At 45.8% G+C, this 27,873-nt stretch overlaps 1 protein-coding gene and 1 long non-coding RNA gene across 4 annotated transcripts; one reads left to right on the plus strand and one right to left on the minus strand.

Moving 5' to 3' along the window:
• Positions 1-902: 902 nt before the first annotated feature.
• LOC112829608 (uncharacterized) lies at positions 903-10,862 on the minus strand. Its single transcript, XR_003209730.2, has 3 exons — positions 10,751-10,862; positions 5,174-6,148; positions 903-2,270 (listed from the first exon to the last, which is right to left on the minus strand). It is a non-coding gene; the product is annotated as an uncharacterized lncRNA (long non-coding RNA).
• Positions 10,628-27,803, plus strand: E2F8 (E2F transcription factor 8). 3 transcript variants are annotated; one of them, XM_025879298.2, is made up of 13 exons: positions 10,628-10,873; positions 12,059-12,186; positions 14,390-14,668; positions 15,060-15,216; positions 16,957-17,271; positions 17,491-17,652; positions 19,277-19,414; positions 21,130-21,330; positions 21,642-21,729; positions 21,988-22,519; positions 26,129-26,261; positions 26,379-26,767; positions 27,082-27,803. In XM_025879298.2, exons 2-13 carry the CDS (start codon positions 12,172-12,174, stop codon positions 27,262-27,264), a joined length of 2,592 nt encoding a protein of 863 aa, XP_025735083.1. In that variant the 5' UTR covers positions 10,628-10,873; positions 12,059-12,171; the 3' UTR covers positions 27,265-27,803. The 3 variants fall into 3 exon arrangements, with proteins under 3 accessions (XP_025735083.1, XP_025735082.1, XP_073760964.1); XM_025879297.2 differs by lacking the exon at positions 10,628-10,873 and adding an exon at positions 11,388-11,732; XM_073904863.1 differs by lacking the exons at positions 10,628-10,873; positions 12,059-12,186 and adding an exon at positions 11,388-11,732.
• Positions 27,804-27,873: the final 70 nt, after the last annotated feature.

Here is a 27,873-nt window from a genome sequence, read left to right on the forward strand (position 1 = left end):
CGGGGGCAGGGGTCCTCCTCCCTAGCCCTTTCATCCCAGCCGAGATGAAGATCTGAGCCTCTGCATCCCTACACCCCTGGCTTAGGGCTCCCAGGCAGGATGTAAAGGTGCCGAGGGAGGGAGGAAAGTGTGGGGCGTCAAGGCACACCTTGTCCTCTCGGCCCCTTCCTTAGCAGAGTGCTGTGATTGAACTCTGAGTGAAGAGACACAGACTTGCATCCCAGGTCTGCCACCACCCAATCCTGGGACTTTAGATACAGCCTGTACAGCCGGGTCCGTAGACCAGGTCTCTGGGTCCCCATTCAGCTCTAATATTCTGATTCTTTCTATGCTAATCCCTAATTCCTGGATGGATCTTCCACTCTCTTCTTGTCTAGCTTTATAGAGGAATAAAAAACAATCTTACAAAAAGAGGCAGAAGGAAGGGAAAGGAGGTTAGCCAGCTTTCCTTACAGTGAGATACGTGCTGGCAATAAGCAGCCCAAAGCTGAAAAACAATCGCTAAGGGTTATAACTTCAGAATATCCTAAGATTCTGCCTTGCCAGAAACTTGATTTCTTTTAGGCCTGGCCTAATCTTGTCCAGACTCAAGTTCCAATGCTAATTGTCAAGACTGGTTTGAATTATTCATGGAATTTCTACACTGGAATGGTTTGGGGGGGATATCCTTTGCAGATGTGTTCATCCTTCCGTGCCTTCAGGACTTCCCAGGACTGAGCTAACTGGATAGGAGTCCCTTCACTCTCTCGGGACTTGTTTCCTCACCTGTAAACAAGGAAGGAGGTTCCTCCCAGCTCTCGGGGAAGGCCTTTAGTTCTGTCATGGCAGGTGCCTCAGCCTGCAATTCCACATGCAGCTCCCAACCAGCAGCAAACCATGGAGACACACACACACACACACACACACACACACACACATACACAGAAAGGATGCCTTCTGACAATTAAATGCAAAAGGAATTATGCAATTAGCAAAGGATGTTGATCACACAACATGTAAGTCTAATTGCAGCACATGCAAATGTTCACTAAATTAGATAAATATGGGTTTGCCGTCACTCTGGTACACAGATTGAGTTGTAAAGTTAAGGAAAATATAGAAGTTGATTATGAGACAGGAGTGATAAACATAGGGTAAGTGTACGAGGCTAATTAGGATTATTAACCAAGTAATCATCTCATGCTTAACGTGGACTGTTCTAGGAGACCCAGGACCATAGTCTGACGGCTGTGTAATCAAGTTACCATGTTTCCTAGAACATGAAACATGTCCTTCATCTTTACATAGCACCTGTCACCTGGGGAGCTCCAGCACCTGGGACTGGTTATATTGGCTCGCCAACTGGCCCAATGCACATTGCTGAGGTGGGCAAGTCTTCGTGTACTGACACAGAAGAGGAAGCCTGGATCTTAACCATTCTCACACTCTCCCGAACCTGTCACACATGATAAATCTTAAAGTCCGTGAGGTAACGCCTATGTGAATGAACCTATCAGGGTCAGGACCGTCCACGGAGAGGTAGGCATAGTGAGAACCTAGGTTCTGGAGGAAGACTGTGTGAATTTGAATCCTGGGTCTATCATTAATTCTTTGACAAGTCAGTTCAGCTCACTGGGCCCTGGTTTCCTCATCTCTGTCATGGGGACAATAGTATCACCTATCTTTTGGGGTAGATGCAAGGATTAAAGGAATTATTACCTGTAAAAGTACTAAGAACACTGTCTGGCACACAGTAAACACCCAAAAAGTGGCTTATTTCTTCCCATTTAGTTTCCTCTCTTCATTAGTTCATTCATTCAACCAAGCAACGGCCCACTATGCACAAGGCACTATGCTAACGACAATGACCATAGCGGGGGAGGCAGGCGCGCATGCATGCACGCATTCCACCATCACACTGGGATTAGAGAGGAAGTGTTACATGTGACATGTACTACTTAAGTGCTGCAAAATGCTCTGGGGGGGGCATCATTCCTGCAAGGCAACCAGAGAAGTCTTCATTGAAGACAGGCCACAGTGAGATTTTAACAGAGGGAAGACTGAGTAGAAAGATGTGTAACATTTTAGGCAGAAGGTATAGCATGCGCAAAGATCCTGAGTCAGAAGATCCAAGGCAGGGGCACGTGGGTGGCACAGTCAGTTGGGCCTCCGACTCTTGATTTCAGCTCAGGTCATGATCTTATGGTCGTGGGATGGAGCCTTGCATCGGCTCTGCACTCAGCATGGAGTCTGCTTGGGATTCTCTCTCCCTCTGCCTCTGCCCTTTCTCTCTAAAATAAATAAATACATGTTAAAAAAAAAAAAAAGATAACATTAAAAAAAAAAATCCAAGGCAACATCAAGTTATTGCCGGAAGTGATGGGTAAGGCCAGAAATCAGTTTTGAGGTCATCTGTGTCTGGGGGTGGGAAGTAGAGAGGTGGGTCTCGATTTCAAACCTTGAGTATTAACTTTATCCTATGAGCCATGGAAAGTCCCTGGAACATTTTAAATGACAGATTTTAGGACAAAGCAGTGTTAAAGGAAGATGATTCTGGCAGGGTGAGCAGAAAGGATGGAAAAGGAAAAGACTGGTGACAAGGTGAACTAGGAGGCTACTGCAACCATCCAAGCATGCAGTACCAGGGGTGAGAATGAAAAGAAATGCAAGGGACATTGGGAAAGGTGAAGGACAGGTCTCAGTGACCAAGAGGATGTGCAGAGCCAGGATGAAGAGGAGGAGGAGATAACTGTACGGTTTTGAATATGAGGAGAAGTTCTGAACACGGGCTTAAGAGTGGAACAGTTAGGTATACCTGCTATGCTATTTGCTAGCTGGGTTACCCTCCGTCCGTTTTAATCTCCCAGAGCTTTTCTCATTTGCAAAATAGGGGTAAAAACAACATACTTCTCGGGCGCCTAGGTGGCTCAGTTGGTTAAGCGACTGCCTTCGGCTCAGGTCATGATCCTGGAGTCCCGGGATCGAGTCCCGCATCGGGCTCCCTGCTCGGCGGGGAGTCTGCTTCTCCCTCTGACCCTCTTCCCTCTTGTGCTCTCTGGCTCTCATTCTCTCTCTCTCAAATAAATAAATAAAATCTTTAAAAAAAAATACTTCTCACGGATGTGAAGATTAAGTAAGAGATGTGAAGATTAAGTAAGATGAAAACGTAAAGCACCTGCAAAGTATCTGTCCAAAGAGAGCGCAAAGTGAATGCCGAATGAAAGAATGCCAGGGTCCCCAAACAGAGGATACAAAAGTATTTAATAACACTCTGCACTCAAATTCCCCAGAACAAATATTCACGTTTTGATGATTCAGAAGCTCTTTCCAGATCTTGCAGAACCACCAACATCACAACATACTGTCATTGTGTTAAAGCCCCCCCAAAAGCACTAGTTGGCACATACTTGGATCAGGTTAAAATAAACCAGCTCAATGTATGGCTTTTGAGCCAGAAGGAGAAAGAGCAGTGAGGAAGAATCCCTGCTAATGGAATTAGACCATGAACTTGGGTAAATTCCTCCCATATTCTCATCAAGGACCCCATCGTCTTCCTTCCCCCGCCTCTCAGGCAACACCAGCTTCCACATACCTTTCCTGATTTCCTGTGACAAGCGTGGTGAAGATGATCCCAGGGGCTGCTGACCAGTCAGCTGGGGAGTGTGAACTTCAAAGTCCTATTGACACAGCTAGCTGCAGGCCCCTGGGCCAGAGGCCAGGGAGGCAGGCCTGTCTGAAATGCTTGAGCCATACCTCGAGAGCAGCAAAATGGCAAAGGGACCAATAAGCAAGCCATCCCAGTTCTTGGAGGGAGCGCTGTTATTTAGGCAACAAAAATTCAACGTGCCAAAGCAAACTGGTTCTATCTAATGGGCCTCTGGAGTTTGGAAATTATAGGCCTAAATCCTGGTCTAATCCATTTTCTGTCACTGCAGAGGTCTGCTCACAGCTGATGTCTGATTACAGGCAAAACTGCCCTTCAGCCAAACTGCTGTGAAGTTTTCAAAAATAACCGGGACCCTCCGAGACAATCCTGTAAAGGTCCGAAAAAAAATCAAAAAGATAGCAAGCTCTGAAGCAGTCTGTCAGTCTGCCAGACTTCAAAGCCTGTGCCTCCTCCAGGCTCCAAGGGGAGCTCAGCATCAGCATTGAGTCATACCACGTTGGAAGGTTCAAGGAAGCAAGTCTGCTCCCCCCATATCACAGGGGACACATGCAGCTCAGGAGTTGGGTGGCGTGTCTTTGATCACACAGCACATGACAGTTCCTATGGTGGAAATCAATAAGCTAGCAAGATGTTGGAGCCTATTAAAAAAACGATTTCCTTATAATCAAATAACAATTAATGTTTTAAAACTTTATTTTTTACATTTGTCGCCTCAGTTGGTCCCGTACCATCAATGAAGTCTTCATGGTCACTGACATTTCCAGCCCCTTTCCCAGAAAAGGAATCTGAGTTTCAGAGAGGTCCATGGCTTGCCCTAGGTCACAGAACTAGCAGGTGCCACAGCCACGGCTAGAGCCAGAGTCCTTGGGTTCTAAGCCACTTGGCCAGTATTAACCAAATCCAATTCTATGCCCTGGACTGTGCTTAGAGGAATTAAGATGTGGATGTGCCGGGAGAAGAGATACGGAACAGCAGAGAGCAGGGGAGGCAATATGCACTAAGAGAGCCAACAAACTTGACGAGAAACCTTAAATGATGATGCACTTACTAATTCTACTAAGAGATAAGAGTATGTTATCGTAGAGGATTTTTTTCTTGTTCAATGTATTTTTCTCAAGCATTTCTATAAATTCAGTCCAAAAAAAAAACCTGAAGCAGACTAGTGGTTGTAGGTTTCCAAAGACCTGCCCCAACAGCTGAGCACTGACACAGTAGCAGGGGATGGAGGGAGGTAGCAGAAGAGGGCAGAAAATGCAGACCCGGGTGGCCAGGAGGAATGATTTCCCGGCCAAACAGTCTGGCTCCTGGGAATCTTTTTCCCCAGAGTGATTACAACCAGAAAAAATAAAAACAAAAACGAATGTTGATTTGCCTGGATTATAATAATATGCAGTAACTATCACTTAGTACTTAACCTAATGTGCGAACGTTGTGCTCAGTCTCTTACGTCCGTTATCCCATTTTACCCCCACAGCAACCTGATTTCAGTGAGGAGAATGTGGGGCTCAGAGAGGTTAAGTAATTTACCTAAGGTCATACAAATGTCATGATGAGGTGATTCTGAATCAAGATCTCTTTCCCTCCAAAGGCCTGACTTGTATCTACATCCTATCCTCGTTCCAAGAAGATAATGGACTAGAAGATGACTCTCCTTCTCCCTTCTCCAAACCCCGAGTTTCCCTCAGAGGCGGCCGTCTAGGATATGACACAGATAGGACATTTTCACAATGACATCAAGATAACAAATACCTCAAAATTTTGGTTAACCAGTATCTTGCCCTTTCTTAATAAAAGAAAGTGTCATTTTGCATTATTCAAACAGACTTAAAAACAATTCCAGATTCTTATTTCAAAGATTGAATTTGGAACAAAGCTTAGCACTGTTTAAAAAGCACATGTAAAACGATCCGTTTTGTGGGCAGATTCTAATGCAATTACTGCAACCGATTTCCATACTGAAAAATACTGTGAGTTTTTATTGAGCATTTGCAGTTAAAGCTGAGAGGGGAGCAATCTACATCTTTTCAGAAGATCCTAAGTATTTTGCCAACCAAATGAATTATGTATGTCCTAGTCAATCTCTGTTCAGTATGATAAAGCAGCACAGTGAACAGCTGAATTTTACCCAGTGATATCTGGGTATCGTGGGATATATTAGGTCAGACTAGATCCTGGAAACCAGGAGTTTAAGGGGAATTCACAAGTACCAAGGAGGGAGAAGATACCTACTAGAGGAAGAAGTGGGATGCTGGAGGGCTCGGTGACTGCCTATAACCCTGTGGGGCGATGTCCCCCACCCTGCCTTGGCTGATCAGGAACCTGCTCTGTCTTCCCGGCTCCCCACTCCAGGACACAACTGCGAGCCGGCCAAGCTTGACCTAACTCACTTAAGCTGACTTCCCTGATCATTCCAGGAGACACCAGGCCTCCTCCAGGGACTCTGAAGCAGCAGTCTGAAAGGCTCAGAAAAGCAAACAACTTCTCCAAATGAAGGCCATGTCCCTGGAAAAGAAAAAGAGAGAAAGAAGAGTGGTAAGTGAAAAGTTGGCCTTGTTGCTGTTGACCTGAGGGCAGCTACCATACCCAGCAGTCCCTGGGCTCAGGGCAAGTGACCCATACATGTGGCCCAAAGGAGGAAAGAACACAACGTGGGTTCCCAGGGAAGGAAAACACCTACAGAAAACTAACTAAATAAGTAAGTACAATAGAGGAAGAACATAGAAAAAAGTCATATGTGCTAAATTGAGGGGTAGCAGAGAGGTCTCACGTTTATAGGAGAAAAACAAAATAATAGTAATAATAATAGTAGTTAACACTTTGTGCCAGGCACTGTTCTACTGCTTGACTGTAAATTCCAAAAGCGCAAGGACTTTGCCTCTTTCATTCACCTGTATACCCAGAGCACCTCATTTAGGGCTTGGGAGCAGAGTAGGCATTCAGGATATTATGCTTTAGTAAATGAATAGAGAAAACAGAGTGACGAGTATGGGAGAGGTTGGAAATACTATTTGGCTAAAGTAAAAAAAAAAAAATTTAAAGGGCGGTAATTATGAGTTCATTTTCTCCAACACCGAGAACCAAGTAGGTGTCAGGCATTGAACTTGGCCCTGATGATAAAGAGGTTAAAAAACAAGGCATCCTCTGGGCTTGGTGAGATGGCACTCAAAACTAGGGCCTTATTCAATGAACCAATATTTATCAAGCCCCTGCTCTGGGCCAGGCACCCAGCTGGGCACTGGGGGGAGAGAGAGATAAGGAAGTCCCTTTCCCTGCCCTCCAGGAGCTCACAGTGGTATAGGAGGGCTCTGTTACAGAGATGAATGGACAAGGTTGTGACCAAGACAGGAGGTGAGGAATCTGCCTTCTGAAGGGGATCAGAACAGTTACCCTTTGTTACCAGACTTCAAACAAAGGGTAATAATTGCTGATCAAGGAGGTTATGGGATTCCTCCACTGACTGGGACTTTTTCATGTAAGAAATGCCCCCCTCCCGGAATCTGTATATATACATTTTTTGGTATATATATATATATATACATTTTTAATGTTCTAGAACCTGGAAAAAAATGGGTTCCAATCTACAAATAAGCACTAAGACTACATGATCCTCAGCTCTGTGACAATTTTAAGATCAGATGCCACAGTAATACAACGAGGACAGAACTCAGACTCCAATTCTATAAAAGGGTTCTCCGTATTTTGTGTTCAATTAACCCCAAGGCATTTAAAAAATTTAGATGCTGTAATTGCTCGATATATGGAAGCAACTGTTGCTGCTGCAGCTGAGTCCAGGGCTGCAAATATCCATCCAGGGCTGATCCGCTGAATGAGGTTGCCCAAAGGAAGTCAAGGAGAGCGGACAGGGACTTCTTACCAGCCGCCTGCCGCTGCCAGCAGGCTCCGACCAAATCTAGCTCCACGGTGGGCACAAGCCAGCTCCAGGCTGTCCCACCTCCTGCGTCCCTTCTATCCACCTGCTTTAAACCCTGCCCAGGTTGGACCCAGCCCAATTCATCTGGGGGCAGAGTAACTAACTAGTTAAAAGAATCCGGGAGGACTGAGATCTGGTCGTGAGCAGCTGTGAGCTAATCCAGCACGTGGGGATTTGTGCCATTTAGAGCTCTAGACAGCTCTTTTAGGGTGGCTCTGCCAACTCATGCTGCCGAAAAAGCACAACCCCGCATTGCCCCACTGGGTCGGACCTGGGAGGTGGGGCGGCAAGACAAAAAAGGTCTAGGAGACAAGGAGCTAGAGCACCTCCCTCTCTAGCCCTGGGCCCGCCTGGCTGGGGGCGGGGAGCTGCTCTTTTCACACCCCACCACCCTTGGGAGGCTCTGGTGATGATGACAAAACAGGATTCCCAAATCCTGAGCGTGTCCTTTGAATCTAGGCACCTCAGATGACACTCATCTTTCCCCCTTACTTCTTTTCTCCCTTTTTAGTGCTTAGTGTATTACACAACACCTCACCCTCCACGTTGTGCAAACCACTAAGCGTAGAGTTGAAAAACTGGTCTAACTTCGGTGAGACACAGATTACACAACATGGTGAACGAAAGACCCAAAATGAACGAATGAATATTCCCTTGGATTTTATAACTAGTAAACGGAAAACATGTTGGATGGGGAAGTAACAAAAAAGATTTCAAACCTGTCCCCTCCTCCTTCCTTCTCGGCAATGCAGTGAACATTAAAGCTTCCCTTTATATTCGTGCTGAATTTTACATCAAGACATGAGGCAGTGTCGAGTGGAAATACTTCAGCTTGCTTTTTCATTACCTTTACATAAAAGATCTGTTACGACTTTAAAACTCGTTCATTTCACTCTTAGTAGAGCTACTTTTCATCAGTCAGTGACTTGGATTTTAATTTCACATGCTTCAGTAAGATATGACAGTTGTCATTCAAACAAGAATGACTATATCCCACTTTTCCTATTATTTGGTTATGCTGGGGGTATGGGGAGGGGTAGATGCTTACAGACTGGTCTCAGGTGTCACCAACATTGTTTCCGTAGGAACAGTGACAGTGAAATTGGATATATGAACTGGGAGCAGGTAGACCTGGATTCCAATTCTGACTCTATAGCTAACTTGGCCATCACCTAACCCTTTTCGTACCTCAGTTTTCTTCTCTATAAAGTGGGACAGAACTATCCTGTGAAGTAGGCAAGGGCGGCACCGGCACCTGAAGAACATAGCTTTCAGTGGAAAGCCCTTAGGAGTAAACAGACTTGGCTTCCAATCCCAGTCCTGCCACTTAGGGACGGGTACTGTAAAATGCGCTACTTCACTTTCCTGACCCATGCTGAACACCTGTGCTGAGTATTAAATGAGATGCCATCTGTGCACCACAGAGGTGGCTGCTCCCTGCACTGTTTGCCTTACAGGTCCTTGGCACTCAGACCCCTGGGGCATCAGTGGCCATGTAGATCAGGTATGAACCGGTTAGTCACCGCCTCCGAACACAGGGGAGCGGGAGCACTCCTATAAGCGCTGGGGATGGGGGGCAGGGAGGGCAACAATCTGAAACAGATAGTGGCTAAAGCAGAAACACCATCCGCCCCCCTTCTGCGGATGCATGTATAAGCACACCTTGCTCCAGAAAAGGTGTACCTGGGCTCAAGAAGAAGCAGCTGCTTAGTGCTGTCGGTGGTGAGACCTCTGCCCAATGACCTTCGCTTTAGTTTAAATCTGAGACATTCTGCACAGCACCCGAAAGGCGGGCTTTCAAGTAGAAGTGCCTGAAGTCGATGTGGCCCGTGACCCCCGGCTGGCGGCAAGGGGAGGACAGGGGCACCACAGCCCCTGCGCACCCCAGGGTCGCAATTCGCGGGGAGAAAGAACCACCGTTCGCAAACCGGACCCCAGGCCCTACGGTCGGTCGCTGCGGCAGGGCGACCCCAGCCTCTATATCACAACAACCCCGCCCTTATACTGCGTTCGGGAATATGGGAATGTCCCGCGCTGCAAGTCAGCCCTGGTGCTTCACTGACACATGAGCGAGCCTGGGAGATCCTGGACGTGGGCCTTGCTGGAACTTAGAGACGCGAGACTACAAAAGAGGGGGAAGAGCTCAAACCAAACCGTCGGGAGATGGGCGCCCTGATCTAGGCGCGGTTGGGCAATACATGCCGTACCGCAACTCCAGCACAGGTCCCCAGAAAAGGGGAAACGCTCTAAGGCAGAGAACCGCGGGGCAAGCCAACACGGGCGCACACAATCCAAGCAAAGGCAAGGCAGCTCTGTCTGCAAAACGAGGGCTTTGGACTAGAGCGTCTCCCAATCCTGCTATTAATCTAGAACTCTACAGTATTCCATGCTGAAGCTGTCCGAGACTCAGAAACCGGAAAAAGAGAGGAAAGCGAGGGAAGACGACAAGGGAGGGGAAAGCGAGGAGCGGGTGGGAGACCACGAGAGAGAAGGACACTGCGGACGCCCGGAACAGGCCTGGCGGGTTTTCAACCTTACTACACCTCCTCCCACACCTGAGTTCTCACAGCTCGGCCGAGACCCCACGCCCATCGAGTTTGGGCACCAGTTAGTCAAGCTTCTCCCTCTACACACCAGTTCCTAGAAGCCATGGGGCAGGTGGTGGGCAGCATAATAATGCATGCCAGAGATGGAAGGGGGAATGGTCCCGGCTGGGGGTCCGGAGGGCAGGTGAGTGGAGCTAGGCAGGGAGTGGGACGGCCTGACTGGGAATTGCAGAGCGCCCGCGTCTCAGCCCCCACGCCCCGAGAGGGCCAAACTTTATTCCCCAACTTTAGCAAGGGGAGGGGGTGTTCGGAAAAAAAAAAAGGGAAAAAAAAAAAGTTGCTGAACTTTTCCCCCAACTCTGAGTGGAGGCGGGACCGGAGGGCGGTGCCTACACCCTGATTCGCCGCCGGCTCTTTTCTGGAGGCTCCGATTGGCGCGCGGGGTCCGGGGCAGGGAAGAGCGGGCGTGGGGGAGGGGAGCGGCCCTCCCAGCCCGCGGGATCGGCTCGCGCCGGGAGCGGGTTAATTTCAAATCGGGGGCTTGACTGCTCCTGGACGGTCACGCTCCCTCTGCCCGCCCGCCGGCCCGCCAGTCCCGGTCCCGGCGTTTCCCTCCGCGGCACCCACCTCGGCGCGGCTTGAGGACCGACTGACGGCCCGACACGCGGGCTCCCGGACCTGAGCGGGAAAGGGGCGCCGAGGAGTCCCCGCTCAGCCCCCGCCGGCTCCAACCGTGAGGTGAACTGACAGGTCAGCGGGACGCAGAGGGATGCGGCGCCCAGCTGGCCCAGCACCGGGAGAGGGCTCGGGAGGGCAGCGGCAGAGACGGCCGTTTCCCGCCTCTCGCTCCGCCGGGGGCCGTGGAGGGAGGAGCTGAGCTCCCGCGCAGAGGGGAGGGGGCGAGCGAGGGGGAGGGGCGGGGATACAGTGGTTCCGGGCGCGGGTTTGCCCGCGCTCAAGCCCCGCGCAGCTAAGGGGCGGTGCCGGCCACGGTCCTGCTTTCCGCGCCAAATTTTTAAATCGAAGGCGGAAGGTCCGGACCCGCCCCTGGCGCCGCCAACCAATCGCAGGCCCGCGTCCAGCTCTCTGATTGGTTAGGAATCGTTGCCCTGGGAACCGCGAAGATGCTGTCCGGGAACTGCAGGGCTGGTGGCGCGCGGACTGGGCCCGGGGGGGGAGGGGTAGTTGGCCGGGCGAAGGGGGAAGTGCGCGGGGCGCGGAGCGGGTGGCGGCAGGGGGGGCTGTACCTGGTTGCTTTACTGAACAAATGCAGCCTCCTTGGTAAGATCCAACATCGTGGCGTGAACTGGCCAACCGAATTGAGAGTACCCAGCGCTTTGCATCTTTAAGGATGTCTTAAAAAAAGGAAAAAGTCTTAATCACAAGGCGCTCTTTAAATACCCAGAGTACTTTTGGAGCTTAAGGACTGAATTTGGAAGTTTCCTATGAAGCTATCTCCCGAGACTTTACTGCTGACCCTGTGCACGTGTGTGTCAGGGGAAAAATTCAGGCATCTAGATGCAGACTTTTGTCGGGACGCTTGGGGTTGTGTCTGCTCAGCCGGAACCAGGGCTGGGGCGCTGAGTCCCGAGCCCTGACCTGTGAACAGGTGGGTGCTTGTGCTTACTAAGGTCCATTTGGTGGGGTCCGGAGAATGGCGCGCCTTCTCTAAAGGTGGGAGAGGACTGTCACTGGAAGTTCTGTGGTTTCCTTTAAGTCTCATGACAGCAGCTCGGTTTGCTGAAGGAATTTACTGGCGTTTGATTGAGTTCTCCGCCCAGGAGGACTATCTCTGGTCGGGAATAAAATGTAAATGTAATTTGTCATTTTTCGTTAGTCTTTGTTTAAGTGGCCTGTGGTGTCCATGAGGGAATATTCAACGGATCTCCTGGTTTTATTTTTCTTTAACTTTTTCTATTTCCTTTTCTTTTTAAGGAAAATAAACTTTTTAATAGAACTGATTGGACTACTTAAACCATCAGGGTGTTGGGAGAAACTCCAGATTTTTCATTCTTAAAGAAACTCTAAATGTATGAAAAATTTACAGAATGGAGAATGAAAAGGTACCTTTTTAACTTTAGTATTCATCATCCCAGTTTTAAATGCAATATCATCCTGATTTAACCCCATAATTTTTCCATATCCAATATCTTATTAATGCCACATCCCTTTTTAGTTACCTTCTGTAAAAATCCAGAAGGAAGGGAAATTTAATTTTTAACGAGGGGAAGAGTTTGGCCAGAGGTAAAGTAATCCAAAGTTTTTAATGGTTTGATCTCAAATGGAAATCTCAAAGAGATAAGCAGAGAGAAAAGGTAGTTTTAAGAATAATAAAATTTGTTAGCTGCATTATGATATTTCTCAGAATTCTTGAACAATTAGAATTCAGAGAGGACATTTGACATGATTTGAGATCAGATTCCTTTTGAAGATAATTTTCTACCAAATCGGCAGCTTCTTAAACTTGGGGGCCACAACACTTGATTTGTGAGCTAGACATTTTGTAAAATAACAAAAGAATTGTCAGTAGGGGTATCTTGACTGGTGTCCCACTACTGATAGGTTAAAAAAGGAAAAATGCGAAGTTCCTCGAAGGTTTAGATATTAGTCAAGTAAGAGAATTGCTATCTTTTCTGATAGTCTGAGGCAAAGGACAGCAGCCTTTAGAGAGATGCCATTCTTGGGTCTGTACCTCCCAGGTGCACATGCTTAGGAGGGTCCCCCATTGTATCCATCACACTGATTTCCATGTAAGACCACCATAGTTGGATTGAGGATATTCAGGTTCAAGTCCTGCACAACCTCTCTCAGCCAGGGTCTCCTCTTCTGCAGAATAGGACTACAGGATTTGGTGAAAATTACAAATGGAAAAGCACCTGATAAATCCCAAGGAGTCATAGACATGTTAAACAGTCCCATTAATCTTTGTTCCTAAAGTCACTGAGGAATTAAGTGAGTCTCTGTCTTCTTTCACTTATTGCCATTCCAAACATTTTCTCTAAAATAGCCATAGGTAGTAAGAATGTGTGAAGTCCCCAGTGGCCAAAAGTGGAAGAAGAAACATAGTCTCATTCGTCTTATTTATGCTGCTATTAATTTACCTTCATGTCTCAGGCAGTCCTGCCTCTGCCAGGAACTAGCTTTGTGACTTTGGATAACTAATTTTCTTTCTCTGGGCCCCATTTTTCCTTCTATAAAGTGAGAGAGTTAGGGGCGCCTGGGTGGCTCAGTCAGTTAGGCATCTGCCTTCGGCTCTGGTCACGATCCAGGGGTCCTGGGATAGAGCCCTGTGTTGGACTCCTGCTCAGCGGGGAGCCTGCTTCTCCCTCTCCTTCTGCTGCTCCCTCCTGCTTGCGCTCTCTCTCTCTCAAATAAATAAAGTCTTGGAAAAAAAATAATAAAGTGAGAGAGGTAAATATTGAAAGAGAAGACTTTTCCTTTACTCTTAGGCACTCTGGATTTTGCTCCCTACCAGGTTTTTTTTTTTTTAAAGATTTTATTTATTCATTTGAGACACAGAGAGAGAGAGAGAGAGAGCATGAGCAGGGGGAGAGGGAGAGGGAGAAGCAGGCTCCCCGCTAAGCAGGGAGTCCAATGCAGGACCCCGGGATCATGATCTGAGCCGAAGGCAGACACTCAACCATCTGAGCCACCCAGGTACCCCTCCCTACTAGGTTTTGCCTGTAAGTATGACCATAGGCTAGCCCTCACCCTTGTCTCCTTGGCTTTCTGACTCTTCCACATCAATGGTGTTTGACTGAGCATTCCATGCATGCAGCCATTGGGCCAGGCAGACACACACAGAGGAACGGGACTTGGTTTCTGCCATATAGGCTTTATTGCAGTGTCATGTGTGAAAGTCACTCCTAGGAGTTTTGGATCACCTAAAATTATCAGTCCTATTAGGGGAAGCTGAGTGAAAGGTATATGAGAACTCTCCATACTACCTGCAACATTTCTCTACATCAAAAATTATATCAAAAAGGTTTTAAAATTAGGCCTTCGAGGTTTTTTTTTAATTCTTGGAACATAAGAAAAATTTAAGTCTGTGCTTTACTGCAAGATTAAAAATGGAAATTTAGCTAGTAAAAAGACAATAAGTGTCAAGTGACCTTTGGAAGACAGTTACTAATTTAATCGACTCTCCAGCCTCATTAGGCATGTTTTCCTTAGCAATATTCTATTTATTTTACAATTTCTGGATCGAAAGCTATCTGATAAATCCTGCTTAATAGTGGATTTAATTGTTTACTTGTTTTAAACCAGGAAAATCTCTTTTTTGAGCCACATAAAAGAGGACTCATGAAAACACCTCTGAAGGAATCCATTGCAGCAAATATAGTGTTGACGGAGATCCAGCCTGACTTTGGCCCTTTGACCACACCCACCAAGCCCAAGGAAATCTCCCAGGGAGAACCGTGGACACCAACAGCCAACCTGAAAATGCTCATCAGTGCTGTGAGCCCTGAGATCCGAAACAGAGATCAGAAAAGAGGGTTGTTTGACAGCAGGAATGGATTACCTGAGGCCAAAGATTGTTTACATGTAGGTTTGCAAAAGACTGGGTGGAAACTGGTGGGCGCGCGCGTGCGTGCATGCGTGTGTGTGTGTGTGTGTGTGTGTAGGGAGGGGTAGCTGTTACAAAAGTGCCAGTAATATAAAGCATTGCCACCTACAGACTTACTAGCCTGCTTCCGAGCACAGGAAAGGTTTGGACTGCATCAAATACAGCACCAGGAATTCTGAGCCTTTGACTTATTTTCAGTTCAAGCTTCCTTTTTAGATCTGCCAAGCGGTTTTATACTGGCTCCCATCTTTTTCCCCCAAATTTTGCAGATGTTGAAGCTAAGCGTGTTAGCCCTCAAGTGCAGAGGGCCCCAATAAACCTGTCAGACTTTATTTCCGACTCAGACGTTATTTACCTCTTCTTTTGTAGGAACACTTATCCGGAGACGAATATGAGAAATCCCAACCAAGTCGAAAAGAGAAAAGTTTAGGATTGCTGTGTCATAAGTTCTTAGCACGATATCCTAACTATCCCAACCCCGCTGTGAATAATGACATCTGTCTTGACGAAGTCGCCGAGGAACTGAGTAAGTATGCAGAGCATTCACAGAGACAGTAATTAAAGTGATTCCGTGGACTTGCTCCCTCAGACCCACACTCATCTAGCCAGTGTGTGTAATGACACAGTAAATCCCTGAAGCCCTATTAATTTAAGAATGAAGGCAGAGAGTTTCCAATTTCAGTGAGTCTTCAAACAGAAGGAAAAATGACCATGGAGATTTGCTTCTGATTGCATTTCGAAAGCTTGGAAGCTATAAAGGAAGGCAACATTGTTTTAGGACTTGTTTCATAAACAGCTACAACTTTGACCTTCTGTCTCGGTTCTCTCCTTGAAGAGCTAGGCTGAGGAACTAGGTATCTCCACAGTTTCCAATGGGGATGCACTTCTGTGAGCGGAAGCCAGGCTTTACCGGGCCTTAGCGCTCCCTGCCACTCAATCTACGTGTTTGTGTTTGGCAAAAGTTACCGTGTTCCTCCTGCCCCTTTACTCCTCCAGACACTTGAATCTCGTGACCGCTAAAAAGGGGTCTGTGGCAAATTTGGGATACCTTTGGAGTCATGAAAATGTTACAATCTGAAACTGAAGGGAGGATGCAGGATATTTTCACATAGAGCTATCACTTCCTCAGAGAAAGTTTTACTCTTCAAATGCCCGTTTATAAGTATCAACTTGATTTCACATTTTAAGAATATGCCATTCAGATTCATCTATTCACCTATCCTTAATTATAACTATGTCAGCTGCACCTTTAAGTCAGTGGGTAGCTGTTGACCACCAGTGTGTGCCAGGCAGTGCTATAAAAGCTCGGGATGACATCGATGAATGACAAGAATAAAATCTTCCCTCCTGTGGAACCTACTTTCTAGTGGGGCCTAAGAGATAAGTATGCAAAGGACAGACAATAAGGAGAGATAATTATGGGTATTATACAAAGCACATAGTAAGCAAGTAGTAATAACGTATGTTAGAAGGTAATACATGCTGTGGGAAAAATAAAAGGTAGAACAGGGTACAGGGGAGCCAGGAGTGCTGGGAGTGTGCTTTGCAACATTAAGTTAGGTGGTCAGGTCAGACCTCCTTGAGAAGGTAACATCTAAGCAAGAACCTGACAGAATGGAGGTGGGGAGCAGTGAGGGCATCGGGAACAGGGATTCCAGGCAGAAGGAAAAGCCCACTACAAAGGCCTTCAGACAAGGGCATATCTGGCAGGTTCCAGGAGCAGCAAGAAATCTCAGTGCCTTGTGCCTGTCATATGACAGCTCTGTGTGTGCATGTGCATGCATGCATGCACGTGTGCATGTTTGCATGTGCGTGCATGCGTGCACGTGTGCATGTGCATGCATGCTTTGAAGAAGAATATAAAAAAACAGGTTGTAATATGTGGAATTTAGAGTACTGAAGACTTGTTTTTGCCACTTACTGGCTCTGTACCTTGGGGAGGCTACTTAGCCAGTGTGAGCTGCTGTTCCCTCATCCGTAAAGTGTGAAATAATAATACCTGCCTCACCTGTTTACGATAGACATTTCCTCCAGCTGTATGGCCCCTCATAGGCCCTCAATGAATGTTACCTCTCTCATTCGTATTCTTGGTGTACCCTATGAGAGCAGAAACATGTCTTCCTCATCTTCACATTCTTTGTGGAGTGTAACTAAGTTCTATCATCCACACCCACACTGATCAATAGACCATGGAAGAAGAAGTTATCCCATTCTATACAACTTACAAAATCTGATCCTAGTACGTACAATTGCTCATTCTTGGCAGATGTTGAGCGGCGACGCATTTACGATATTGTGAATGTCCTGGAGAGTTTACACATGGTGAGCCGCCTGGCCAAAAACAGGTACACTTGGCACGGGCGACATAATCTCAACAAAACCCTTGGGACTCTGAAAAGCGTCGGGGAGGAGAACAAGTATGCCGAGCAGATCATGATGATCAAAAAGAAAGAATATGAACAAGAGTTTGACTTTAGTAAGACTTACAGTATAGAGGATCATATCATCAAATCAAACACGGGCCAGAACGGACACCCAGACATGTGTTTCGTCGAACTCCCTGGAGTGGAATTTCGGGCAGGTGAGCAATGGTTGGGAGAGCTGGGCTGCACAGCACTTCTCCCTAGAGGCAAAGGTTCCTTCCAGAACACTGTTCTGACACTGCTGCTGCCTTTTAACATGTTAAAAAGCTGCAGTTGTCAACTGTTTGATCAGGCTGTGGTATTTTTAGCCTTGTTACTTTAGAAGTCACTTGTCCCTTCCTGAATTTTAATTCTCTAACCCTCATCCTTCTCCAAAGCTTCTGTAAACAGCCGCAAAGATAAGTCGTTAAGAGTGATGAGCCAGAAATTTGTGATGCTGTTTTTGGTGTCAACGCCTCAGATAGTCAGCCTAGAAATCGCTGCCAAGATTTTAATTGGGGAAGACCACGTGGAAGATCTGGATAGAAGCAAGTTTAAAAGTAAGTGCCATGACTGCCGTGGACTTCTGGGCCTCTTCGTAAACCATAAAAACTTACGTATGAACTGATTGCCAAATACATTTGCTACACTGACATCTTCTCTAATTATGCTTCTGTACCTTCACTTCCCCCCCCAGAAGCCAGGATTACACTGTTTTTCGCTAACTTGTAGGATTCAAAGATATGTATATAACTACTCTTATTTGTCTGGCACTCGGGCTTATAAACAGTTGCTTAAAAGTTCCCTCCTTGGATACTGTAACACTGTCCCCACTTCGCACATGTGGACTCTGTGGTACCCGAAGTCTAAGTGAGCAGTAAATTGTAAAGTGGGTCCAGAACTCAGGTCTCTGCTCTCAGATGTAAGAGTATAAATAACTCTTCTAAAATCGTTCCTAGAAGTGACCTACTTGCAGCACCATTGGTTTGCCGTTTTGAAAGAATGGTTTCAGCCAGACCCGCTCAAAGTAGGAATAATAAAAAATAAAGGAAGGCCTGGACTGTGTTCCTGATGCAGAGCTCTGCCTGCGCCTCAGGGACAGGCTTTGCAGGAGCCTCTAGGAAGAGAAGCATGTGGAAAGAAGAGCTCAGCAGATGGGAGGGGCCTGCTGTGCGTCCATCTCTCCCGGGGCCACGTCCAGGCAGTGTACGAGGCTAGCCTGACCAGGGGACCCGCTGTGGGGAGTGCCCGGGAGCTCAGACTCCTCCATCCCTGTAAAGCTGCACTAGTCCCTCGAAAGTATATTCCAACATCCTCAGCTTGATAGTGACTCTATAAAGATAAAAGTAAGTCGAGGGTAAAGGCAATAATACCGGCAATTGGCCTGGGAGATGTGTAATTTCAGAAAACAGTCCCAGTACTACTGATGGGCTGCCTGATTTTTCTGACTCACCAGGCAGTTCTCAGCTCTCCATTTCACTCGTTAGTCACAGCATCAGAAACCATTCCAGGAACTGCAAATGTGTCATTTGCTGAATCCCCAGGGAATTCAGAACCCTCTGGCCTGGCTATGAAGAAGGGGCCCAATTTACGATTTTGTACTATCAAGCTGGCAATAGAGATAGACCTCTTGTAACAAAACTTTTTAAAGATATGTAAGATTTGTAGAATTCACAAATCTCTGCTTTGCATATAACTTTAAGGACAGTATGAAAATGTACAAATTTTGATGGGGTAGAGAATCTTCCATGCTTATGAGCTAAGTAAATCTCGTTGTTATAAACCGTCACAGGCAGGAAAGCAATACATTTTCTATTGGTGCTTTATTTGTTCATAAAACTCTTCTGAATCCCCATTAGAAGATGCCCAGCAGTGGGAGCTTTTTATTAAAAAATCTGTAATGTAGTTCCCGATAGGGTGATCTCATGAAGGCTTTTTTCCTTTTTCAACCGTTGTCATTTCAAAATTCGGTACCCGCAGCAACTGAAGTCTTTTCAATATTTAAAACTATTTTTTGTTTGAATTAAAGCAGTCTCACCAGAATAACTTAAAAGAGTCACATTCTCCTCTGTCTGATGTTGATGGCTGGGCTAGCTCTCTGAATATACATGAAGTCTTTATGAAGCAAAGTCCTTTGATCTTTCATTATTCCACTGAGTGGTATATATACCTTTTATTTTCCAGCAAAAATTAGGAGGTTGTATGACATAGCTAATGTTCTGAGTAGCCTGAATCTTATCAAGAAAGTTCATGTTACAGAAGAAAGAGGCCGAAAACCAGCTTTTAAATGGACAGGCCCAGAAATCAGTCCAAGTCCCTGTGGTATGTATTTGCTTCCCTTCATTCCTTGCTTCATTGTTGTGAATTAATGCGCATTGGGAGATATTCTCTCTTCCCCTCCCTGTCCACACTCCGACATGGAAAGGATATCTGTAAGTTGTTGGAAAGACAAAGATGACTGCCAATATGGAAAGTTTGGCTATGGGTTCTATCAGCAACCCACGGTCCAAAACACCTCCTACCCTGTACCCAAGAGGCAGAATCTGTGTGAAAGGCCCTAACAGAGCCTATACACACTGAGAATATGAAATGAATTCATTCCAGTATTAATATTCTAGTCTCCATCTCACCTCTGGTGTTCTGACATTTTACATTCCACCAAAGATCCCATGCCAAAATGTTTAAAGTGGCAAGAACACGGGCCACGGAGGCAGAGGGAAACTTAGCCCCTTATTAGTTGTGTGGCTTTGAGCAAGTTGTATCTCCAAGGCTGTTTCCTCACCGGCAAAATGGGAAGAACAGTGGTGGCTTTGCAAGGTTATTGCGATTTTGAATATACATTGACTCTTGAACAACGCAGTGTTTAGGAGCGCAGTCGAAAATCTACATATGACTTTTGACTCCCCCAAAACTTAACTACTAATAGCCTATTGTTGACCAGAAGACTTAGCGATAACATAAAGTCACTTAGCAAATACTTTGTATGTTATGTGTATCATATACTATATTCTTACAATGAAGTAAGGTAGAAAAAAGAAAATGTTACGAAGAAAATCATAAGGAAAAGAAAACACACTTACAGTACTGCACTGTAAAAAATCTGTGTATATGTGGACTCGTTGCAGTTCAAGAGTCCACTGTAACCTCAAGAGAGAGGTCCCTTGGTGCAGGGATTCTGAGTGTAGGCTCAGGGGCCAGACTGATGGGTTCATATCCCAGGCCCACTTTCTACTAGCTTAGAGACCGAGGTCAGTGGGTTAATGTCTCAGAGATGGGGATGCATTTCCAAAGAAGTACCTACCTGGTGGAGTTGTTGAGAATGTCTTACTCCATTCAGGCTGCTATAACCGAATACCATAGACTAGGTGGCTTATAAACAACAGAAGTTTACTTCTCACAGTTCTGGAGGCTGGAAAGTCCAAGATCATGGCACCAACAGATTCATTGTCTTGCCAGAGCCTGCTTTCTAGATGGCCGTCATTTTGTCATAACCTCACATGGTAGAAGGGACTAGAGAGCACTATGGGGCCTCTTTCATAAGAGCCCTAATCCTATTCAAGAGGGCTCCACCCTCATGACCTAAGCACCTCCCAAAGGCCCCATCTCCTAACACCATATCAGGGGGGTTGGGATTTCAACCTGTGAACCTGAGGGGCCCAAATATTCAGCCCATCACTGTGAGGGTTGCCATATTTCATTGGGTTAGAACTCCACCGATGAGAAGATGCCCAATTTTGTGTCTGTATCTGTAAGAAAGAAACCACTAATGATTACACTCTAGCACATCACTGGTTGGTTGTAAGACGCAGTGGGTTTCAGAGAAGTTAACATGTGAAATCTTACCTCCGAATTCAGTTAAAATAAGATTAACAAGGTTTTATATCAAAGCCCTTCAGACAGTGTCTGTCCCAGGGTCGGTGCTCTATAACTGTTGATGCTTTCATTCCTAAAATCGATCTCGGACTACACTTGGGCTTCAGCCCCCACAAGGAAGTAGAGCTGGCCAGCTTCTGACCCCCCGCCCTTCTCTCTTTCAGGCCTTGGCCCTGTTCCTCTCCTCCCCTCCGATCTGGAAGCAAAGCGTCCTTCGAAAGACAACTGTGCCAAAAACCTCTTCTCCACGCGTGGGAAACCGAACTTCACTCGACACCCATCTCTTATCAAACTGGTAAAGAGTATAGAAAACGACCGGAGGAAGATAAATTCTGCCCCCAGCAGCCCCATCAAGACCAACAAAGGTATGTTTTCAGTCGCGTCGGGCTCTGCTCCGAGGAATTCCTTTTCTATCCGATTCTTTAGCTTACTTGATCCCTCTGGTACTTGTTAGAGAACTGTTTCAATACCCTTATACCCGGACCCACTTGAAGCCTAACCCATGTATGAATGAAAGGATAAAAAGTAATTGGTGGACTTTATCGTTTCCTTGCTGTTTGATTTGGGGGGTGAGGTGCATGTGTTCTGTTCCTTTGACTTCAGTCATGTTTCATCTGTGTGAGCATTTATTCTTTTGCTTTGACCAACACTACCCGCCCCCCTTTCTGTTTACCAGCTGAGAGTTCTCGGAATTCGGCACCCTTCCCAAGTAAAATGGCTCAGCTCGCAGCTATTTGCAAAATGCAGTTAGAAGAGCAATCAAGGTAGGTTAGCAATACTTTTTAGTGGCAGGATGAATTATTTTTACATTGCATCATTAGGATTCCTTATTTTATGTAAGAATATGCGCTAGCCTTGGAAACCAGCGAGATAATCTCTTCTATAACTCTTAGGCAGTCATTACAGACACTATCTGCTAGTTTCATAAATGCATGGCTTCAATTTGGGCCAGTCTAAAGTGGCAGAACATTTTAGAGAAAATGCGTTTCCACTGTGTCATGTTTTGAAATCTTGTCTCTTAGTGAACCCAGAAAGAAAGTGAAGGTACAGCCGGCAAGATCTGGGCAGTGCAAACCCGTGGCCCCTCTGGACACCCCAGCAAATGCTGAGCTGGACCTGACGGCACCGTCCCTCATCCAGCCCCTGGGGGTGGTCCCCCTCATCCCCAGCCCGCTGTCACCCGCAGTGCCCGTGATCCTACCTCAGGCCCCTTCGGGCCCGTCCTATGCCATCTACCTGCAGCCTGCCCAGGCCCAGACCGTGACGCCACCCCAAGGCCTGAGCCCCACAGTCTGCCCCACCCCCTCTTGTAAAGCTACAAGATCAAAAGATGCTGCAGATGCCACCACCGAGAAGGCCACCAGTGATGCCACCAAGTCCAGTGCCTCCACCAGGCCCGGAAGCTTGCTGCCAGTGCCCGAGAGACCGGGTGCCAAGAACCGAGACAAGGAGCCTGCTGGAGAAAGAGGCTCGAAGAGGGCAAGCCTGCTCGAGGACAGTGGTTCCAAAAAGAAATTTAAAGAGGACCTAAAAGGACTTGAAAATGTCTCCACGGTAAGTAGAGCCTTGAACTGTGTAAAGCTTTGGGAACTCTGCAATTGATCAGAGGAGAATGCAGTAGCTCTGAAATTAACCAGAGCAAAGGGCAGTTTCTCAGAAGACAAGGAACTGTTCCTTAGCATTCCATAATCCAAACAAAGCCCCAGACAGCTAATCCCCTGACTGGGATGACGGCAGGGATATATTTAACCTTTGGAGGAAGGGATTATTTGCTCTCTTTTTAAAGCACCACGGGTGGTTGTCCTTAAGTCCATTTCTCTGTCACATACTGGAATGCAAACACCTGTCATGAAAGTCTTGAATAATTTACAAGCAGACATAACCTCAAATGAATGGATGGATGGATAGGGTTCCTTTAACTCCTGCTTTCTGAGTCACTACCTAATGTTTGTTTGAGGTCATGTACCTGGCATCTGTTGCCTGGATGAGAAATTGCTCCCTCTGTTTTCACTTTCCACCTAAAATTTAACCCCAAATTTCTGTTTTGTGTACTAGAAAAGTCAAGCTTATCTTGGCAGACTGTAGGTATATTTGCTGCATTGGCTTCTAGGGATTTCGATGTTCCAGATCATTTTTTTCCTAGGTGGAGTTAAGTTTAGGAAGGAATTTATTAGATGCCTAGCAGAAGTATTAGGCACTTTTATATACGTTATCTCATTTTTCTCCCTTGGGACAATTATATATGGAGGACATTATCACCAAATAAACTACCACTAAACGTGGAGGCAGACGTTAATCTCTCATTTTGTTCCAGCTCTTAACTCAAGCTATTTTACTTCTCTGCATCTTGTTTTTCCACCTCCATCAAGAATTTATTCCCCCAGTTTTTTCTGATCATCTCCTGGGTGTAAAGCACTGTGCTCTGGATCAAATCAAACCCAGCACCTGCCTTTGGTCACTGTTGCTTTTGAGTTCTTGCCCCAGGGCCCCGTCACAGGTTTTGTGAGGTTAACTGCATTTATTACATGATAATATACATAGAGGGGCTTGTGATCCTTTTAAGGCACCGTATAAGCTGAAGGGCATTATCTGTAACTGTTATTAAAGAGGCTTTAGAGTTTGTCAAATCTTCCCTGAGGATGGCCTCATGGTAACCATTCGAAACATCTATTATCTTAGCATAGTATCATTTTGCATTTAATATACATGCTAAGGGGAAAATCACCAGGCTTTGGCTTGATTCAATTTTCTGGGAGGTCCATAATCTCTTCGGGCCAATGGATATGATTTAATAATGGTCTCCTGTTGCTCACTTAGTCATTCAGGATTAGGATTTTCAGTGGATAGATTTTCCACGTCCCTCTTCTTTTCTTGTCTCTATGACTTCATTTTGACCATTTCTTTTTAGCATGGACTGAGCTGAACAAAGAAAATGAGAGATTCATGTGTCAATTCATTCATCAAACATTACTGAGAATCTACACTTCTATGGGGGGAGAGAAGGCAGTATACAAGTAAACACAAATACCTCAGGTAGTGAAGAATAAGAAGTAGTAAAAATAAAACAGGCTGATGGAACAGGAAGGAAGGGGTAAGAGGTCTAATGTAGGACTGACTAGATGAGAAACGTGTAAGCTGAAATATACCAAATTCATTCATCCTGCTAATTCATAGTTCTAATATAAAAAGACACAAAGGAATTGGCATTATAGGTTAAAAGATTTCATAAAGAATGAAGTTTGTAGAAAATGGAAAAATAATTATTATTAATGTACTATAGGTTTTGCTGAAGATTTGAAAGAATTAAACCAGCAACCAGAGTAACTTGTACTATGAAAGAGTATGATTAATGGTTAGCAAAGAACAGCTCTTTGTAAAATGCCTAAATCCACCCATTAAAAGTTTCTGTTCCTGTAACTTTCAAGGAACCCAATCAGTAAAGCTATGGAAACAGTACCAAACCTTTAAGAAACAAAATTAATAAATAACCATGTCGTAGAACAGTGTGAGCATTGTGGATTCTGAATTCACTGGTTCCCAAGGAAAAGATGGGACCTATTAACAGCTAGATCAAAGCGTAGACTATTGTTTGGACAATGGCGAGAAGAAAGATCTGGAGGAAGATAAAAGGAGGGCCCCCCAGGTTACAAGAGCTGCTTTTAGCTTTTGCCAGGCCTGCTCATGGTAAAGAGGAAATGGACTTTTCAGGCAGTTCAGCCACCCAGGCAGGCTCTGTTTGGTGAAATGCAGAGACCAAGCAGGCTTGGTGGGGGATGCATACAACATAACACTGGCCATTTCTGTCGCAAATATAACTTTATTGCCTAAAACTTTTGCTCCATGACATTTGGGGTCTGCGATATGAATTAATCAGTTCTCTTTTTTATCTATAGTTTTTGAACTCTGGTGCCCTGCCCTTTAGCTTGTATGTTATTAAGAGCATTTCCTCAGTATCACTGGAACCTAAAATACTAGGAAAAAAAAAAACATAGTTGTATAATTACTTAGTTCTCAGTGAGGGGTCAACAAACTTTTTTTGGAAAGGGCCAGATAGTAAATATTTTTGGCTTTGCAGGCCATATGGTCTCTGTGCTAACTATTCAACTCTGTCATTGTAAAAATACAAGAAAGCAGCTATAGACAGAACATAAATGAATGGGCATGGCTGTGTTCCAATACAATTTCATTCACCCAACTAGCCCGGAGGTCACATTTTGGCCCGTGATTTTGGCAACCTACTTCTCTAAATCACCGTTTCTTAAAATGTTTCCCTTGAATACCAATACTACCAAAAATTTAGCTGCCAAATCACCCAGGAAATGCTACATGCTGGATGCTCCCTGGAGATTTACAAATGCGTGCCATCATCAAAGCCCCTCAGAAATTCTCTAATGAAGACACCATATTCCTTTGTTTAGTTCAGCATTCCTGAGACCTGTTCAACCATGATTCAAGTAGGGCCAACTTGCATCTTATGGAACCAGGGTTCCTCAGAATACTCTAGGAAATGACCATCCTACATGATTCAGGAACAATCCTATAGTAATTCGACAGTGCCATTATGGTGCCCAACTGCATTAAACGTGATTTTGATGGCACCATATCATACCAAAAAATCTGCTGGTGGGACTTAAGATGTCAGTGTGAGGGGGTGTGCTGGGCAAATTCTACCCTTAAGCAGGCTCACTGCTAGCTTTAGAATACTTCCTAAGACCACAGACAGCATTTAAGAAACCAGTGGCTTATGACAGTCAGGACAAATGTTGGACTAGGAGGGAGGGATATTGTCTTCCGCTAGCCGTAGAGCTGGCCCACATGTCGCCCATACCGTTGGATGCTTTGGTCTTATAAGACAAACCACCACTCGGGGCGCCTGGGTGGCTCAGTCGTTGTGCTTCTGCCTTCGGCTCAGGTCATGATCCCAGGGTCCTGGGATCGAGCCCCACATCCGGCTCCCTGCTCGGCGGGAAGCCTGCTTCTCCCTCTCCCACTCCCCCTGCTGGCGTTCCTGCTCTCGCTGTGTCTCTCTCTGTCAAATAATAAATAAAATCTTAACAGAAAAAAGTCAAACCACCGCTAAGGGATATGAGTCCTGGCACAGGCACATGGCCATTGTCCTTCCATATTTGTGTGTAAAATAAATCATTCCTCCTTGTTTTCTAGACCCTGTTCCCATCAGGATACCTAATCCCTCTCACCCAGTGCTCATCCCTGGGGGCAGAGTCCATTCTGTCTAGTAAAGAAAACTCAAATACACTTTCCCCAAACCACAGGATCTACAGCTCCCCAATCACAGGTGAGTGTACGTAAAACACTATTCAGATGAGTGTCAGGCTCAAGTTCACGTAAGCCTTATAAGCTTCTCAGACAAATGCCTGTGCTTTTAAGATATCTTCCCCCCTCTTCTTTCCAGGTGTTATTCCAGTGACATCATCCGAACTCACTGCTGTTAATTTTCCCTCTTTCCACGTAACACCTTTGAAGCTAATGGTCTCACCAACTTCCGTGGCAGGCGTCCCTGTCGGGAACAGCCCGGCTCTCACTTCGAGCCACCCCGTTCCCGTCCAGAACCCGAGCTCAGCCATTGTAAACTTCACCCTGCAGCACTTGGGACTCCTCTCCCCCAGTGTGCAGGTGTCCGCCAGCCCGGGAGCTGTTCCCGTGTCTCCAAGAATAGAGGCTGTTAGTGTTGTACCAGACAATGCAGGCACTCAGCAAGGACGGGCCACCAGGTACGACTCTCCAGCCCCAGGACAGAACCAAACAAATGGACAATCAGTTGCTTTGACGGGGACACAACAGGTGAGAGCATTTCCGTTTAATGGATTTTTTTCCCCCTTGGGTTAATAAGGCCCAGGTATCAGTATCACGGAAGACTCGCTTTTGCTTCTCTTCCCTGGCGAGGGGAAGGATGGGAGGAGGAGGAGACGGAAGGCCTCGCTGCCTTCCAAACCCAGGATGAGTACCCAGAAGTCCACAGTCCTCCCGGCCCATTGCAGAATATGCCGGGCTCCTGCTGTGTGTCTTGCCCTTCCAGTTCCGCCCTCCGATGCTAGTAGGCCATACCTATCTGTGTGGATTTGACGTCTTTTTCTTATTCTTCCCTTTCCAATCAGCCTGTTCCTGTGACACCCCAAGGGTCACAGTCAGTGGCCGAAAGTTTCTTCCGGACCCCAGGTGGACCAGTGAAGCTGACGGGCCCATCCCACGTGGATTTCGATGGTGCTAATAAAACCTCCGTAGGAACTCTCTTTGTCCCACAGCGAAAACTGGAAGTCTCAACGGAGGATGTCCATTAATTGACATATTGGGCTTCATTTACTTTTCTAAAGAGTTGTTTAATAGAGAAGATGTGATCAGACTGATTTGGAGAATACATTCTCTGAAAATACTGTAAATATGTTGGGAGTTTACTTAATTTCAAAGCAAACACTTGTTTTTCTACACACACACACACACACACACACACACACACACACACACACATATTTGTACTAAGCTAATTTCAGCCATCAGTCCTACCAGGTAAAAGCAAAATGTTGAACTAAGGTGTATTAACTTCCGGAGGAAAGGCTTCATTGTCTCAACTGTGCCTATATTATTATGCAGTGTAACCGTATTAAAGTTTACTTCCTTTTGAGTGACTATGTGACATGCGCAATGCAGCATTCTCGTCACCTTTGCACAATGAAAACGCTGTGATGTATAATGTTGTATTTTTAAATGGGAGGGCTATAGCTATATTTTTTGTAATTCCTTTAACCTGTTCTTGTTGCCCTGTGTCCTTTTGTAAAGTTTGCAACAATCCTCAATCAAGTCTATGGAAAAATTATTTATAAAGCGTATTTTTAATCATAAGTTGTTCAAATTAAAACTTTTCTAAAATGTATTTCACATTTTCATTTGGC

The sequence above is a fragment of the Callorhinus ursinus genome, unplaced genomic scaffold (genome assembly GCF_003265705.2).
Source record: "Callorhinus ursinus isolate GAN/ISIS: 27379988/994484 unplaced genomic scaffold, GSC_fseal_2.0 scaffold21, whole genome shotgun sequence".
NCBI lineage: Eukaryota > Metazoa > Chordata > Mammalia > Carnivora > Otariidae > Callorhinus > Callorhinus ursinus.

Coding starts and splice junctions, on each gene's coding strand:
- E2F8 (XM_025879298.2), top strand. Junction 19,415..21,129: donor AATCAGTCCAAGTCCCTGTG/GTATGTATTTGC, acceptor TCTCTCTTTCAG/GCCTTGGCCCTGTTCCTCTC. Junction 26,262..26,378: donor CTACAGCTCCCCAATCACAG/GTGAGTGTACGT, acceptor TCTTCTTTCCAG/GTGTTATTCCAGTGACATCA.